Genomic DNA, 17723 nt, shown 5'->3' on the forward strand with positions numbered 1-17723 from the left:
TACATACCTCATGAAACTTTTTTTTATGAAATTGTAATATGCATCATTAAATTATAATAAAACTATACATAATATACAATAATTAACCCAATAATTGCGTATTTCATGAAAAGTCGATTAAAATTGTAAAACTACATAGTATCCCAATTATAACTAAGTAAGCAAAATATGAGGGTGGTAACCAAAAAAAACTATTATAATATATAATAAATGTATATTTGCTTTACATATGTACAGATAGTATTCTTATATCAATACACATATTTACAAAATGTATAATGTAATATAGGTAATGATGGAACATAGATACAACAAGCATCTTTCTGTTCATTTCTTTGGTTTCTGCTTCATAGCTTGAATATACATTTCCAGACCTTGTTGTATTTTTGGATTCCCTACGTACTTAATAAACTCGGCTACATCTTCTTTCCTGTTCGCCTGTAGTCTCTTCAAAGGACCTTCTCTAATACTCAGCTTTGTAATAGAGCGCGCTAAGGGTGGTATCCTGTCGAATTTCTTAATGAATGCTTTGCATTTAGCTATTGCATCATCTTTGTCAGTCGCAATTTCATCGATCAGGCCCACCTGGAATAATTTTTGTCAAAATCATATGATCCTAAAGAAAACGCTCAACTTATCAGCCTATCTTCTAGGGAACAGTTTGCCCGTGGTGAGTGCCAACTCTGCTTGCCTCATAGGAATAGTAAATCGACAAATTTATAAAATATTGCTAATTAAAATACAAATGTACCTTTAAAGCTTCATCAACAGGGAACAGCTTGCCCGTGGTGAGCGCCATCTCTGCTTGCCTCATAGGAATAGTGTGGCACACTGTGTCCATGAACCAAGGCGGGGCAATGATACCCAAGGCTGTCTCATTGAGCCCTATGCTGTACTTGCCGGCCACCATTGCCCTGTATTCACATGACATCGAGAGAAGACATCCGCCGGCGGGTGAATGGCCCTACAAGAATAGTTAAAAAAAAATTGCAGCCAAGGAACGTTTGTTTTTCGCGCTTATCTTGTGGATTTTTACTTTCTTAAGGATTTCTAAAGTTAAGGTATCGTCATATTCGTCGTAAAAAACAACGAAGATAAGTTTTAAAAAAATAAAAACAAAATTCCGAATATTTGGCGCAAAAAATATGGTATGGTAAATAATTGAAAATATTTATATATATGTATTATGATTTATACAAACGTTTATAGCTGCTGCTGTGATGAAATTGGCCCCAAAAAGTTTTAGCCAAACTTCTTGCAGTGTAGACCAGAATGCTTCAGCCCTCTTCAAATCAGGCTTATACATTTCCATTATGTCTAAGCCAGCAGAAAAAACAGTTGGGGAAGCCTATATGAAATGAAAATATCTAAAAACACCTTCATAAAACAATAAACATAAATATAATGCATCAAAAACATACTGTAATAATTGCTTGATTTACATCCATTACCAAATAACATATCATTGTCTTGGATTTCCTGAGTAATTTATTAAAGTATTTTCAATTTAAAACTATTTGAGTTGTTAAAATTTTAAGCAGGATGTAGGTATAATTATAATATATTGATACAATCCATGAGCTTGTAATTATGTACTTGAATTGAATGAAGTGGTAGAACCCGTTCGACTCCGGCGGCACCACCGCCACACCTATTTCTACCTAATAACTGCAGTGTTAGGTGCTGCTGTATTCCGGTTTGAAGGGTGTGGTAAGGGAGAAAGACTTTTCCGAGGCATTCCAGCTTAGTCCTCAGGGGTAGCGGCGCATCTGTGGCCGACCTCAGGTAGGAATATCTGATTATCTGGGGTTTAAAACAGATGTCCATGGGCGGCAGTAGCCACTTACCATCAGGTGGACTGCATGCTCGTCTGCTACTCTTATATTATAAAAAAAAACTTGACTAGTTTTTGTTCTTACCGACTTTACATATAATTATTTCTGGGGGATGCTGAAAGGAATCGTAAATAATCGATCTTAACGAATTTTTGCCTAGCCAAGTTCTAAATTTGACAATTAATCAATAATAACAACTCCTGATGCAATTTGGTAATAATAATAATAATTTGTGATCAGCTGTGTACTAAATTTTTGATGGGTTTATGTCGTATGTTAGACTCTTTACCATCTAGTTTTTTGGGTATACACCTTGGTCTAAGGTTCATCATCTTGATGAGTGGCTTAAACTCCAAAGACAGTCAATTTTCACATTAGTGCATTCCAGACTAAATATAAATACCATTGAAAACTTTAAATTTACAAATTCTCTCATACATAAATGTGTAATAACTAATCATGGGATCCTTCATGTCATGTACAAGCTAGGTTTAGTCATTATCATAGAGGTGTGGAAAATTGATATAATAAATTCTAGTAATAAAACACACTTAATTGGTGTGAAGAGTTTGTGTGATAATGAGTTCAACATCAATGTAAGTGGTAATTATTTTCCACTTTGTATATCCATTCAGAGCTTTTCCTTAAACTCTATGATCTAAGAGTAATATAATTTTTATTCAAGTGAATCTAGCAATAGAATTTATTGTGTATATTAATCATATTTGTGATAACTATGTTTTTATAAGGCTAACTGCCCATTGCTACTATCAATTCAGCAATTGTTATGTAATTTCGACATTAAGCTGTAGCTTAGAACAAATTTGTTCTTTGAGTCACCGATGTACATGTTTCATTTTATTCATTCAAAATAGCTTCAGCTGTATAAACAGCATTGATGCATCATAAATTTATGTATCTTCGTACATACATAAATTACTTTACAGTTGCCAAGGAACTTATCAGTAGCATTAATAGTAGATAGTAGTCAATGGGCGGTAAGATTAAATGTATGTAGGATCAACTTCTTAACTAACATGTGTAATCTCATTTGTCAGCAATGGTTGTCGGCCATTGACAGTAAATTAGAAACAAATGATAATTATTTCCGATGTTGTTAAGTTATCCCTGACAACTGAGAGAATTCACCTGACAACCACATCAAACACCTTCATATTCTTCAGTTTTGACATCAGGCGGGAATATCAGGTTTTTACTATTTCTATTGGATTACTAGCTAAACTACATACTAATTATCGGGAAGCTTTTAGTTCATTGACATAACCTTTACAGCAGTACTATGATTCACTAATCAACCTGATATTAAAAAAAAAGTGTGTTAATAAAAAAAAAAACAAAACGAAAGATACAAACGTACTGATGTTAGAATCATGGCTCTAGCTTTGTTCTTAGCTACTTCATCAAATGATTTACTCAAGTCTTGCAGCAGGTCCAAGTTGAGGCTGTTTACGGGCATCCGCTGCATGGTCAGGATTGCTACTCCATCGTTGTCTACCTTTAGATCAGTAAGAGGACCAGCCTGGCCAGCCATTGTCCGGAGGCTGGGAACTATCCTCCTAACATTGTATGCGGCCGGTCTTAGTAAATACATCCTAAAACCGATTTTTAATAATAATGATTATAATAACAACTACATTCTATTTATAAACAAAAAATTGGAGCGTATCACACTTATTAAAACAATTAAATATTACACTTAAGTACCACAAACATAATACATATTATGTTAAAATTACACATTATCTTTTTTTTATTACTTAATTAATTATTACTGTTTATATTATTGTTTTAATAAGGTCTGTTGACTCTCGGAGCCTCATTTATTTTGAATTGTACAAACGGTTTCTTTTTATTTATTCAATACAATAATTTATTCTAATAAAGTTTTTCTTACCTGTTAAGTTGACCTATACACTTCGTGGTGACTTTGTCTTTGAGCAAACTTTGTAAACGTAGTGAGTTTTTATTACCTACCACAGTTAACCACTACACAGACAGTTTTTTTGTAGTTAATTAATTTTGTCAGACTTTTAGTTGGAGTTTGGACTTGCCAAAATTAACCCATTCATTGCCACTTAAATTATAAAAACATCACTTGGGTGCCATATAATGTTTTTGTTGGTTACAATAGGGAAGGCGTAATATATTGTGTTTTTTAATTATTAAAACCCCATAAATGACAAAAACCCATCGAAAAACGATAAACGCACCATATACGTTGGTGGCACTGGTAATAAACATTTATTCGTTAGTGCCACTCAACGCACCGTTTGCCGTCGACGGTTATTTGATATTATGCAATAGGTCCTAATTGCCTGCTGATACCCGATATAAATGTATATTTTACTAAAGCTCTATCCGGGGGTAGGTCTGTGCTAAATAGATTTGCAATCCATAAATCCACAAAAAATGTAAAAATATAGAGATTTTTAAAAAAAAATCCTAATCCTGAAATTCGATCCACCGTAAACATAAAACAGCTGATTCGATTCAACGCACTATAAACTGACTGCCTAGGCCTTACCAGCTATAAATTTATTGGTAAAACTTAGCTATTTGTTAAGAAATGTTTCTTTTTATTTTTTACTTTTAGCGAACTACTTTATTCCTAAATACTCCTAATAAAAAATATGTAAAACCGCGCGAGTCTCTACGGCAGAAATATAAAGAAATAGGGATATTAATAGTGGCCGTTCAATTATTTACAGTAATATAATGTTCATAAAAAACAATCCAAATATGTTTAAACAGAATAGTGATAGGCATAACCATTTAACAAGAAACAGACACATTCTGGCTAAGTAAGTTTCAACGATCCTTTATGGGACTTGGAGTACGATTTTACAATAAAATACCCAAGCCTATACGAGATTTACCCATCACAATGTTCAAGCGACTTGTAAAAACAGCTTGTACGTAAAGGTTATTATAGTGTAGACGAATATATTTATGACAACGACAAGGACCTGGAAATAAAAATACAGTTCCGCTTAGGTTAGATAATTGTTTTATTAATAATTATGGTAATCTTTAAAACAATCGTTTAAACAAAACCCGTATTGTTCGGGACAATCGGGACAGAAATATGGAGTGTCTTTTCGTACTTTTTTTGATACCCAGCACTGCCTACACCGACGTCGTAAAACTTTTCTCTTGTTGCCTTCATAAGTACGAGAACAATGTTGAAGAACATGCACTGGTTTTTTTGGTAGTGAATCGCGCGTAGTGTCTCGTACATTATTAATTAACAACATCGTTATAACTTGAAGTCTGTAATCATAAAAACTTTTCTTAGGCGAGAAAATGTTGTGCAGTGTGTACGAATTATACAACATTTGCTGGAACACGTGAACTCCTAATTTTTTGTACCAACGAATAGTCTTGTGTTCACAAGAATAATACGATAACATTTGATCCTGGTGATCTATGCCACCCATGTATTTATTGTATTTTTCTATAACTTCAGGCTTGGAAACTGTTTCACCGCGTCTATTCGTTACACTGGTCATATTAGATTTAAATTGTGATGAAATCATTAAAACATCCCGCCGGTCTTTCCACTTCATGACACAAATGCCTTTAGGATTGAATTTTGCTATCGAATCACCACGTTTCAATTTTTTTTGTGTGACTTCCTTTGGATTATTTTTTCGATTTACCCGTAAAGTACCCGTACAATACGTCTTAAGATTTAATAATTTGTGTGCAAGATTTACTGAATTATAAAAGTTGTCCATGTAAACAGAATAACCCTGGTTTAAATAATTATTTAATAAATTCAGAACTACTTTTTCACTATGATTATCACCTCCCACTAGAGTATCCGACGCGCCGGCATATACAATCGTCTTCAGAACTACTCCATGTTCGTCGGTTAAGATATAAAGTTTAATACCGTACGGATGTTTTTTGCCTTTAAGATATTGACGGAATATCAATCGACCATGAAACAAAACCATTGATTCGTCTATAGCTAAATTTTTAGACGGGCAATAAATTTCTTCCATTCGCTGGTTGAAATAGTTAATTAAATTATTTATTTTCGAAAGCCTATTATCAGACAAGTCGTCTCCAAAATTTAACGATCTCATGATTAACAAAAATCTGTTTCTGCTCATGTGATTCGAAAATGCTGTTATATTAAACAATGGATCCTTTTTCCAATAGTCTGTGATTCGGTTGAGTCTGATAGTACCCATGTGAAATAAAATTCCAAGAAATACTTTAATTTCTGGAACAGTTACATCTTTCCAGAGTCTTATTCTGCTCTTAGGATCTCGTATATTCGATAGTAACCTAGATGCGTAATCGTTAATGTTTCCAACTAACGTTTTATAAAAATCATCAGTCACAATCAATTCAAAATAATCCCATGGTTCATTTTTTTCTGGTAATATTTTGAGGTTGTTTTCGTGACCATTAAACTCTATTGGTGCAATATTATGATCATATTCACTTTTCCATTCATCAATATTTACTTGTAATGGGCCGTTAGAACTTATATTATTATCTTCACTGACTTGCGCCGCATCCTGACTCACTTGCGATTGCGTCTCATCTTCACTCATTTGCGTCTCATATTCGCTCTCTTGCGTCGCGTCTTCACTTGCATCAGAAAATAAGCAATCATCTGATAGAATTTCCTGATCAACTTCTGTTTGTAAATCGTCTTCATCCAATTCCAGTATCTTAAGAAGGTCTTCATCACTGAGTCGTTTTTTTTTAGAGGGTGGGGTCACTTTCACTTTTTCTTCCTTATTATCTTTAAATATACTCTTTAAATATACTTCTCATTTCGTTTATAATATCTAAATCCTGCAATGATCTATCTAAATTTAAGTCATCATTACTCGCATTTTTTTCTACCAAGTCAGTCAATTTACATTTACCATCTTTAATTTCCAGTTTCTGACTTTTAATTATTTTAATACCTTTCTGTTTCGCCACACCTCCTCTCGTTTTAACACCGCGTCTTAAAGAGTAAAAGTTTTCATTTGCTGGTGATGAAAGTTTACTCGTAGAAGGTTGGGGTTCTATTAGTACATTTGAGTTTGAATTTGAAGATTCTTGACTTTGAAGAGACATAAAATTATGTTGATATGGACTGGCTGATGACGTTGAAATCACACATGAGTCAACTCTGTCTTTACATACAGATGTGTCTTCATGACGTTGATTCGACGTATCATCGTATTCATCTAATGAATCAACAAGAGGTTCAGCCAATTTTTCGGAATTATTATATTGTGATTCAGGGAAAAGCGATTTGGCACGTTTTGATCTTTTAGATGGTTTACTTTCTTTACTATCAGTTGTTGTCACTGTAACAAATCTGAAAAAAAGGAGAAGTCAACAAAAATTTTAAAATAAAACTTAGGATGTAAATTAATGTTTATACTAACGCTCGTGGAGACGGTATTTCATGAATTGTGTAGCGACGTCGTCTTGGTGTCATGCAACTAAAAAAATAAAGATCTATCAATTTAGGAGAAACTTAAAGACAAATATTATATTTTCTTATCATTATGAATTTTAAGATTATTATGAATATTATGAAAATTTATTTTAACACACAGAAGAATAACTTTCAGGATTTAAAAAAAATTAACCTTTTGTTATCATCGGGCATTGTATCCTTTTTATCGTTAAGAGCTAGCTCTAATATCTTATCTCTTCTTCGTTTCATTGTTTAAAGTACAAACAGTTTGAAGTAGCCAATTATCGTACATTTGCGTACGATAATGACTCGCAATCGTACATCGTACGGTGGTATCAAATTATCGTACATGTACGATAATTATCGTACGGTTGCCAACACTGCGCACCGTATGCGTTGATTTGATTTCGTTAGAGTAATGCGCAATAAAATCAATGAAAATAATGATAGAATTAAGGTTATTACTTACCTTTATCTCCCAATGAACAAATACGTAACGAACACTCAATAAAACTCAAGTTATTCCCAAATCAAAATAGAGGTTTTTAACACCAACCGTCTTTTCGCTGTCAAAACAAAATTGACAGAGCGAGCCGGAAACCAACAGTGTTTCTATATTTAAAAATATTTCAAGTTGTGACTGTTGCCAAGTAATTAAATCAATTTCTACCAATTTTTAAGTGAAGTGATAAAAACGTGAATAGGTGACTCAACGCATATGGTGCGTTAGTAGCATGATGTAGTCATTTCAATCAACGCACCATTTGCATTGGTGGCAATGAATGGGTTAAATCAGATGAAGTGTTGCCACACCTACGGAAATTAGTATTTTTTGTCAAAAAATCTGAAAATATTATGTTAAGTAATTGGGTACTTGACAGTTATAACAATAAAATATGAAATATGTTGGATATGATAGCTTATAAGTAAACATAAATTATGCAGTATTTCGTTTATTTTTTAATACGTTCTAAGTATTTTAATTTTTAAAAAGAAATTTTCGATTTTTTATATGTGGATTTTAAATCCCAAAACGGCGACAGTGCTGCCTCAAATGTCATGTGACGTCACTACATCGAAACCAAACAAGACAAATAATAATTAAATCGTTTGCTGTTAGAGTTGGTTGAATTTATGTTGTGAACCGAAATGAAGCCATACTATATTAAAGCTGATAGCGTGAACCTGCTTAAAGAATCTCCATATATGCAGTGCAATAAATCAAAATGGATACAAAAACTTCCGTGAGATAACCTATGGAAATATCAAATAAACAACGTAAGTAAAACATTCTTTATATTTACATTTAATCATATCGGACAATTAAAACATTTCTTAACTGACTTCAGATAGAAGAAAGGTTGTCTTCAAGTGATTATTAAGATTTTTTTTAAATATACTTATATTCTTATGTGAACTGTTTTAAGGTTATTAATTGGTTATATTTATATTTACAGATCTTCCCGACAATCGTATAGTGACGACGTTATAGAGTATGTGCAGTTTAAGAGGAAGGCAAGTTTGTGTTTCATGAAAAGTAAAAGTTGTCCTGAACACAAGGTACATCAATGAAAATGAAAATGTGATGACTGTCCTGCCTAGAAGAAGTGAGGAGCCAAAAGTTTCGAAAGTGGGCACCAGTCTGAAATACATAAAGTAAAGTACACGGGAAATAGTACTTCTTTACTTGCGTAACCTACCCAACAAGATGAAGGAAGAAAAGTGACCATACAGTTCCTATTATTGCATTGCAATTTAATTCTGAAAATGACAGTGATAAAAATATATATCCATTTGTTACGGAAAATAATTTTAGTAATGAAGAAAAGCAGACACGCAAGCAGCACAAAAATTTAGCTTAGGTGATCTGTAGTAATTATTGTAACTGTAACATATGATAAATATATACAAAAGTTCTACTGTGTGTACTCACTAATAGAACCATATAAACCAAATAAACAAAGAAATCGGTTAATAAAATACTAATATTAGCAAATCATGTATTTTTAATTATACAGTCCTGTAACTTAATCAGTGCACATGCACCATCAATAAAAACACAGTCATGAAATATTTTAATTGTGTCCTATTAATTACAGAATGGGCCCTTAAAATAGAATTCTCATAGACGTTTTATTCTATTCTTATCATAGACATCTATATAATATATTAAATATATGAATACTTCCACTTGCTGTTTTGTTTTGATTACGTCCCGTTCCAATGATTTGGAATTGACGAATCACTCGAGAGTTACTAAATTTATTCCTTTTTCTCAATAATACTTCTCTTACATAAATAGTATAAAATGTCATTGCTTGCAAACAGAGGATTTAAACATATAAGAATCTGCAAGTTCTTTAACGTTTATGAGATTTGGGTTTAGGAACTTGTATAAGCAAATTTGTTACGATATTTAGCGATCGTACTTGTACACATCGTCTTGTAACTGCACACGCCTTGTAATTTGACATTCTTGCATTTGTTCTAATAAAAGTTAAATAATTCCCAAGATTTCTCCTGAAGTATGTGTAGCGTCGAAGTTTATTTCTATATTTTCAATGTGTTGACGTCACGCTACGAAATGACACTTGACCGCCTGTTTTGGCGTAACGTTCCGTTTACCGTAATAAAAATATGTTTTTTATTAATAAATAGCCCTTTTTTCGAAAAAATGATCAATGAAAGGCATATATAATACGTATATGAATTCATTAAAATAGTTTCCCAAAAAGTGTCAAGTAGCCAATATTTTAAGGAAGATTATTATTGATACATACATATATACATATATACACATAAAAGTACATTAAACAGGATCGTTTTCAAATCTTTACCTATTTTAAAGGTACATTAGTATGTTTGTTATTTTATATTTTTCGTATAATTCAAATTTTGGGACTACGCCGCGTAAGCACCGCGAATAAGCACCAGCTCATCTATAGCTTAATAATTTAATAGCAAAAATTAGATTATGTTCTACTTCTTCTTTCTCAATTTCGATCCAAAATCGAAGTTGATCGATCGTTGTTGATCGAAGTTTCTCAACCATAACTAAATTGTTATTGACCCAGAGGACTAAGTTGAATAGTCTCGAAAAAAATAGAACTAGCACTGTTTATCGTCCGCTTCGCAGACTACTATTATTTGTCCGCTAATCAACCATTAACCCAACGGTTCGCATGGCGTGGTAAAGTCCTGCTCGATCAACTTTAATACGTTCTTCTATATTCTAACACAAGCTATGCCTGCCTGCCTGCCTGCCTGCTATGCCTGCCATGCCTAATAATTCTTTTATATTCTAACACAAGCTATGCCTGCGAAATCGTTTAAGTTGATTCAGAATAGAACGTCAACTAAAGAACTCCGTCTATGAAGCTCACGAGGCACACGTTATCACGCAATATTAGAAAAAATGCTTTTTCTAAAAAAAATTCTGAACTTAAATGAGTAGATCGATTTGAATATAATAGTTTAGTCCAAATATATAGATAAGTACTAATCTATGTCTAAATACGGACTATGAATATAATAATACTAGGTATCGCTTGTGTGCGCTCGCTGCTAAAGCAGCTCGCGAAACGGTTGTCTTCTTTAGTTTTGCGTGCAAATTTTTTTTACATTTTTTACCCGATATTGAAGTTTTATTAATTCTGTTTGGGGCTGTTTGGAAAAGATATGAGTTAATATTTGCAAATTACCAAGAATTTGGGTCGTGATTTTTTTGTCTATAAGCCATACATTTTAAAGACATAATAAGGAGACTTGAAATATTATATACAAAAATAACTATTTATAAAAATTGTTATTTCTTGTATGACAACACTAAAATATTTTTTTACCAAAATGTGTAGTCTATTAGTACATAAAAACGCGTCATACATTATTTCTATATATTATATTATCTATATTAATTCTATACTTATAATAAATCTGTAGAGAGGTCAATTCTGTACAAGAAATATATTTCCAAAATAACTATCAGGGGGTATTTAGGGATCGATACTGATGTCAAGAATGCAATCATTAAAATTTTTGTCTGTCTGTCTATATAACCGTTATAGAAAAAAAAGCTACTCGACGGATTTTAACGAAACTTGATACAATTATTTTTCATACTCCTGAGCTGGTTATAGTACCTATACTTTTCATCACGCTACAATCAATAGGAGCAGAGCAGTGCAGAAAATATACCTCTTATATTATATCCTTCTTTTGTAAATCGTATATCATATTTATCCTGTCCATCCTTTGAAAATATCCAAATATACCTAATAGATTATGGCCCTTCTTTAGTAAATCTTATATTTTACCCCTCTTTTAAAGTCACAAAAATGTTGAAGATTAATACATTTTGTATCCTTTATTTGACTACATACCACATCCACAAAATCTGTGTCTGTGTCTGTTAATAAATAATTATAAATGAATACGTAAGAATAGAATCTAACATCTTACGCCCCTTCCTGCTATGTGCATGGTAGAGCTACACTCCAAAAAGAATAATCACGGGTAAAATTCATATAGGTAACTTAAGCCACAAACAATTTAACACATACAACGAATTAAACTAAAATAAATAGAATACTCAAAAACTCAAGTCATAAAAAAATTTCAAACCAGTTATTGCCAAATATTCTCAACATACCAATAAGTTAGCTCATTAAGATTAAATCATATACATTTTTAAACGACTCATAAATTAATTATATACTTATAAACCCTGTAACCGATAACCATCAAATTCTCTCCAAATAATCTAAACAATTTGTCTTGCTTTTCTTCTTTCATATCTTATGACTCGTAATTCCTCTCCTTCGAAATGGTAACAGGTGCTTTTAATACTTTAGTATTGAATGCCCAGTCCGTTATTATTACATTCCAAAGACCACAGGTATTCTTCATTGTTTGATCCAATATTAACATGAAAACAAAAATAAAACTTGCAATTCTATTTAAAAATGTAAGTAAGTAAGTACAAGCTGTAACCATACATTTCCAATTGTCCGTAACGTAATGGACACTTAGGAATAGAACAAACTTTCTATAACCTAATCCCATTATTATTATACGGATAATATAATGTTAAACAATATAACATCGATAATTTTAAAATTCAATAATTACTTTCGGATATTATCCGCACAATGAACCCTAGTAAATATTTAACATATACTCCAAAACGTGAGGTGTTAAATGTATCACGAAATATTAATAATTTGAAGCCTGCAAAAATTGTCTTATAACATTAAAGTTCTTCTAAACAAATATAACATTTGCTCATAACAACGGTACTGCCATTTTATATCTCGACTGTGTAAGTAAGAACTTTTAATATAGTGTTATTATGATTTATATCAAATTAAGGTAAAATGAAAACAAAAACATTTGACCCAAAATCAAATCAAATTCTTGAAAAACGCCCGGCTAGGCTACTATATATCTATTTAATAAACTCAGATAGCAAACTTAAAACAATCTGTGCCAACCAACATTTGTATCGATTCTTAATTTGTTGTATTTAAATATATCGAATAAATTAACTTACGCAGTTTTACACACCCGATCCCACTGGCTGTATTGTTGGGGGTACCTCCAATGGAAGACTTCAACCTAGTTATTTTTATTTATTTCCAAGACCTCCACAAACATCGTCCTTAACATCTGCCGTTTCCCGCCATAATACCCTTTTGTTTTTTTTTAAATCACGAATACAGCGTTACAGCCAATTAAATATGTGGCCAGCATTATTTTTCGAGTGAAAGGTTTTAACCTAATTTTAATTTTATTTATTTTTATAATGTTAATAATGTCTCGCCTGTCTATCTCGCTCTAACACATACGTATACTATGCTCTGACTCTTTCGGATTGCCAATCTATTAGTATAATATATCTATGGTTCAAACTGTTAGTAGCTAACAACGCCACGTATTAGGTAATAACTTCAAAAGGAGACAACAGTTTTAAATATTACATACAAAGATGCATGCGTATAAAAAATATTATTTTGTGTACGGCACCACTGAATTTTTTTTACCACAATGTGAAATCTATTAATACCTACAAACGCATCGTACATTTTAATGTTGTCAAAATATACAACAGCTTGAAATATTTAATAGAAAATACATATGTATGAAAATTATTATTTTTTGTATGGCCACACTAAAATATTATTTTATAAAAATGTGCAGAATATTAGTACCTACAAACGCCCCATACATTCTAAAGATATCAACAGAAGACAACAGCTTGAAATATTGCATACAAAAATACATATATATGAAAATTATTATTTGTTGTATGGCAACACTTAAATATTTTGTTACCATAATGTGAAGTCTATTAGTACCTACAATCGTGTCATACATTATAAGGTTGTCAAAAATATACAAATGCTTGAAATATTACATACAAAAATGCATATGTATGAAAATTATTATTTTTTGTATGGGAACACTGAAATATTATTTTACCCAAATGTCTTAACTGTTAATATCAACAAACGCTTCATACATTGGAATGACCTCAGAAGGAAACAACAGCTTGAAATATGGCATACAAAAATGCACTTGTATGAAAATTATTATTTTTTATTTGGCAACACTGAAATATTTTCTCACCAATTTATACAGTCTATAAGTACCATTAAACGCCTCATACAGAAAACTGACATTTAGTGATGCTGGGCATGGTGGTGGTGGTCTTTAAAAGGAGACAACATCCCGCAACACCACATACAAAAATACAAATGTATGAAAATTATTATTTTTTGTATGGCAACACTAAAATATTTTTTTACCAAAATGTGCAGACTATTAGTATCTACCAATGCCTTATACATTCTAATGTTACCAATACAAGACAACAGCTTGAAATATTACATACAAAAATACATATGTATGAAAATTAATATTTTTTGTATCACAACACTAAAATATTTTTTTACCAAAATGTGCAGTCTATTAGTACATACAAACGCGTCATACATTATAACGTTGTCAAAAATTTACAACAGTTTGAAATGTGACATACAAAAATGCACATGTATGAAAATTATTATTTTTTGTATGGCAACACTGAAATATTTTTTTACACATTGGTACAGTCTTTAAGTGCCATTAAGCGCCTCATACAAAAAAATGACGCCAAATGGCGGCAACAGCTTGAAATCTTCGATAATCCTGTAGAAAATGCATTTGTATGAAAACATTTTTTTTGTATATGGCAACATTGGATGTTCGATTTTTTACATAGGGTCCATTTGAAATAAAAAATATCTCCCATACATAACTTATATGCTCTGTCTACGGCTTCCGCCCAAGTACTCAAAAAGTGAAAATCGTGAAAAAAAAATCTGTATCCCAGTGTTGCCAGTTGATTAAGATGAAAATGGTCAAATGTCATTACGGCACCCAAAAAAAAAAATCCTGTGAAAAAAAAACATTAAAAATATTTCTCTTTCTACTTTTTACATTTTTGAATGAAAAGTTCCAAAAAATGTATGAACGATGAAAAAAAAAACTTTACCTGGCAACACTTCGAGCCGAGCTCCATGACCGCCCGATACAAAGCGACTCGCTCAAATGTTGCCAACCTCAAAATATTTCACTTCGAAAAATGCATTTTTTCGTACATTTTACAAAATGGCTGACACAAGGTGCGCCATCTGATTTTAAAAAAAAATAATGTTGCCATATGATAAAATTGAGGATACAATCCGGCCAATAAATCAAAAATATCGAAAAAATATTAATAAAACCACCGCGCTACGACCCCACAAACAGACCTCGAAAAATGAAAGATTTCAAAGTCAAATATCTCGGCGGCCATCTTGTTTTTCCATTTTTTTCTAATTTTATCGTAACAGTCGTCCTACAATTAGCCGAAAATGACACCAATCTCAGATAGGCGCGCAGAATAAAAAAAAAGTTGAAAATCGCAGGAGGGCCGCCATCTTGAATTTTGTATGTTTCCCATTTTTCTCATAACCACCATAATATACCGAAAAAATATTTCATACATTATTACTACCCCCCACCAATAGTTTAGGCTGGGCTACTCGATATGTCAAAAAAGTGAAAAAAAAATCTAGCTCCCAGTGTTGCCAGTTAATTTGGATGAAAATGGTCAAATGTCATTACGACCCCCCTGACAAATACCCATGTAAAATATTTTCATTAAAAATGTTTCTCCTTCTACTTTTTACATTTTTGAATGGAAAGTTCCAAAAAAAGTATGAACGAAGAAAAAAAATCTTAAACCTGGCAACACTTCAAGTCACGCTCCACAACCGCCCCATACAAGGCGATTCGCTGAAATGTTGCCAACCTCAAAATATTTCACTTCAAAAAATGCGATTTTTCATACATTTTACAAATTGCCTGACGAACGATCCGCCATCTGGTTAAAAAATTAAATAAATCCAATTTGGTAAAATTGAGCATATATCCGAGAAAAAAAACGAAAAAAATCAAAAAAATATTTAAAAAAACACATCAGTGCCACCCCGCGAACACACCTCGAAAAATGAAAAATTTCAAACTCAAGTATCTCGGCGGCCATCTTGTTTTCTCAATTTTTTCTAATTTCATCGTATCAGTCGCCCTCAAATTAGCCGGAAACGATACCGATCTTGGATAGGTGCAAAATAAAAAAAAAAGTTGCCCAATCCAGCTCGGCCGCCATCTTGAATTTTGAAAGTTTCAGATTTTTCCCATAGACACGGAGGCAAATAAAAAATTCCACTCATACATCAAACCCACCCCCCACCACTCCTTCAGGTCGATGAAGTCGATTTTTCGTAAAACTGAAAAAAAATTCCTGCGGCCAGTGTTGCCAGTCGACATCGACGAAAATGGTCAAATGTCATTACGACAGCCAAAAAAAATATTCCAGTGAAAAATTTTCATCAAAAATATTTCTCCTTCTACTTTTCATATTTTTGAATGAAAAGTTTGAAAAATTGTAAGAGTGGGGAGAAAAAAAATCAAACCTGGCAACACTTCGGGCCGAGCCCCACGACCGCCCCGAACAAACCAAATCGCTCAAACGTTGCCAACCTCCGAATATTTCACTTCAAAAAAATCCGGTTTTTCGTACATTTTACAAATCGCCTAACAGACGACCCGCCATCTTGTTGAAAAAAAAAATAGATCCAATTTGGTAAAATTGGGGATATATTCGAGAAAATTTTAAAAAATGGCAACAAAATATTAAAAATCCCAAGAGATACGACCTCCCAAAAACACCTCGAAAATTGAAAAATTTCAAACTCAAATATCTCGGCGGCCATCTTGGTTTTTCATTTTTTTCCAATTTCATCGTAACACCCACTTGAATATTATTCGAAAAAGAAACAAACATCAGCATAAAGTCAATAAATAAAAAAGTTAAAAATTTTAAATCGGCCGCCATCTTGAATCTATGGCATCTCATATTTTTCCCTTTGCCTCGGGGGGGAGAGGAGAAAACCCGCCATAGACAACAAAGTCGCTCCTAGACGGCAACATGGAGAACGCACGTCATTCCTTACAGGATTATATATATATAAAATAATATGTATATCATCGCATGTAAATCTTAAAGAATTCCATTTTTTATACATATAAATTCAAATACATTTTAATTCTGTATATTTTAAATCCGTTTCAATATCTTTTAGTTTTTCTTCTTTATAGGTGTATATTAGTAATACACATTTAATTTATTCCCTCTACGCTACTCTACGCGCCTACTGGATGACTTACCAAGAAAACAATTCGTAATGTGGTACAGACGACGGGATTGGTCAATTTATTCTTAGAATTCTTGACAAGTAAATGTCTTTTTAAGAGAAAATTTACGTATAAATAACTAATACTACTTAATAAATAAATACGTATTTCACATATTTGGCTACTTGACACTTTTTGGGAAAGTGTTTTAATGAATTAGTATACGTATTATATATGCCTTTCATTGATCACTTTTTCGAAAAAAGGGCTATTCATTAATAAAAATCGAACTTTCTTTACGGTGAACGGAACGTCGCGTTAAATCAGGCGGTCAAGTGTCATTTTGTGGCGGAACGTCATTACACTGTAAACAAGCTAACTAAAATTTAAATAAATGACAAGTTATAAGACGTGTGCAGTGACGATGTGTACAAGTACGATCGTAACAAATTTGCTTATACAAGTTCCTAAACCCAAATCTCATAAACGATAAAGAACTTGCAGATTCTTATATGTTTAAATCCTCTGTTTGCAAGCAATGACATTTTATACTATCTATGTAAGAGAAGTATTATTGAAAAAAAGGAATAAATTTAGTAACTCTCGAGTGATTCGTCAATTCCAAATCATTGGAACGGGACGTAATCAAAACAAAACAGCAAGTGGAAGTATTCATATATTTAATATATTATATAGATGTCTATGATAAGAAT

At 32.3% G+C, this 17723-nt stretch overlaps 1 protein-coding gene across 1 annotated transcript; it reads right to left on the minus strand.

Moving 5' to 3' along the window:
- Window positions 1-200: 200 nt before the first annotated feature.
- LOC140755895 (enoyl-CoA delta isomerase 1, mitochondrial-like) lies at window positions 201-3920 on the minus strand. Its single transcript, XM_073091244.1, has 5 exons — window positions 3751-3920; window positions 3214-3448; window positions 1202-1348; window positions 752-964; window positions 201-585 (listed from the first exon to the last, which is right to left on the minus strand). Exons 2-5 carry the CDS (start codon window positions 3445-3447, stop codon window positions 328-330), a joined length of 852 nt encoding a protein of 283 aa, XP_072947345.1. The 5' UTR covers window position 3448; window positions 3751-3920; the 3' UTR covers window positions 201-327.
- Between the last annotated feature and the right edge of the window lie 13803 nt (window positions 3921-17723).

This window comes from Epargyreus clarus, unplaced genomic scaffold (assembly GCF_041222505.1).
Source record: "Epargyreus clarus isolate Ecla_fem2 unplaced genomic scaffold, WU_Ecla_fem_2.2 ptg000034l, whole genome shotgun sequence".
Lineage (NCBI taxonomy): Eukaryota > Metazoa > Arthropoda > Insecta > Lepidoptera > Hesperiidae > Epargyreus > Epargyreus clarus.

What these genes read in the sequence shown, in the direction of transcription:
- LOC140755895 (XM_073091244.1), bottom strand. Translation starts at nt 3,447, where the DNA reads ATGTATTTACTAAGACCGGCCGCATACAATGTTAGGAGGATAGTTCCC. An exon ending in GAGCCATGATTCTAACATCA is followed by an intron (nt 1,349 to 3,213) that starts GTACGTTTGTAT and finishes CATTTCATATAG; the next exon opens with GCTTCCCCAACTGTTTTTTC. An exon ending in TCACAGCAGCAGCTATAAAC is followed by an intron (nt 965 to 1,201) that starts GTTTGTATAAAT and finishes CTATTCTTGTAG; the next exon opens with GGCCATTCACCCGCCGGCGG.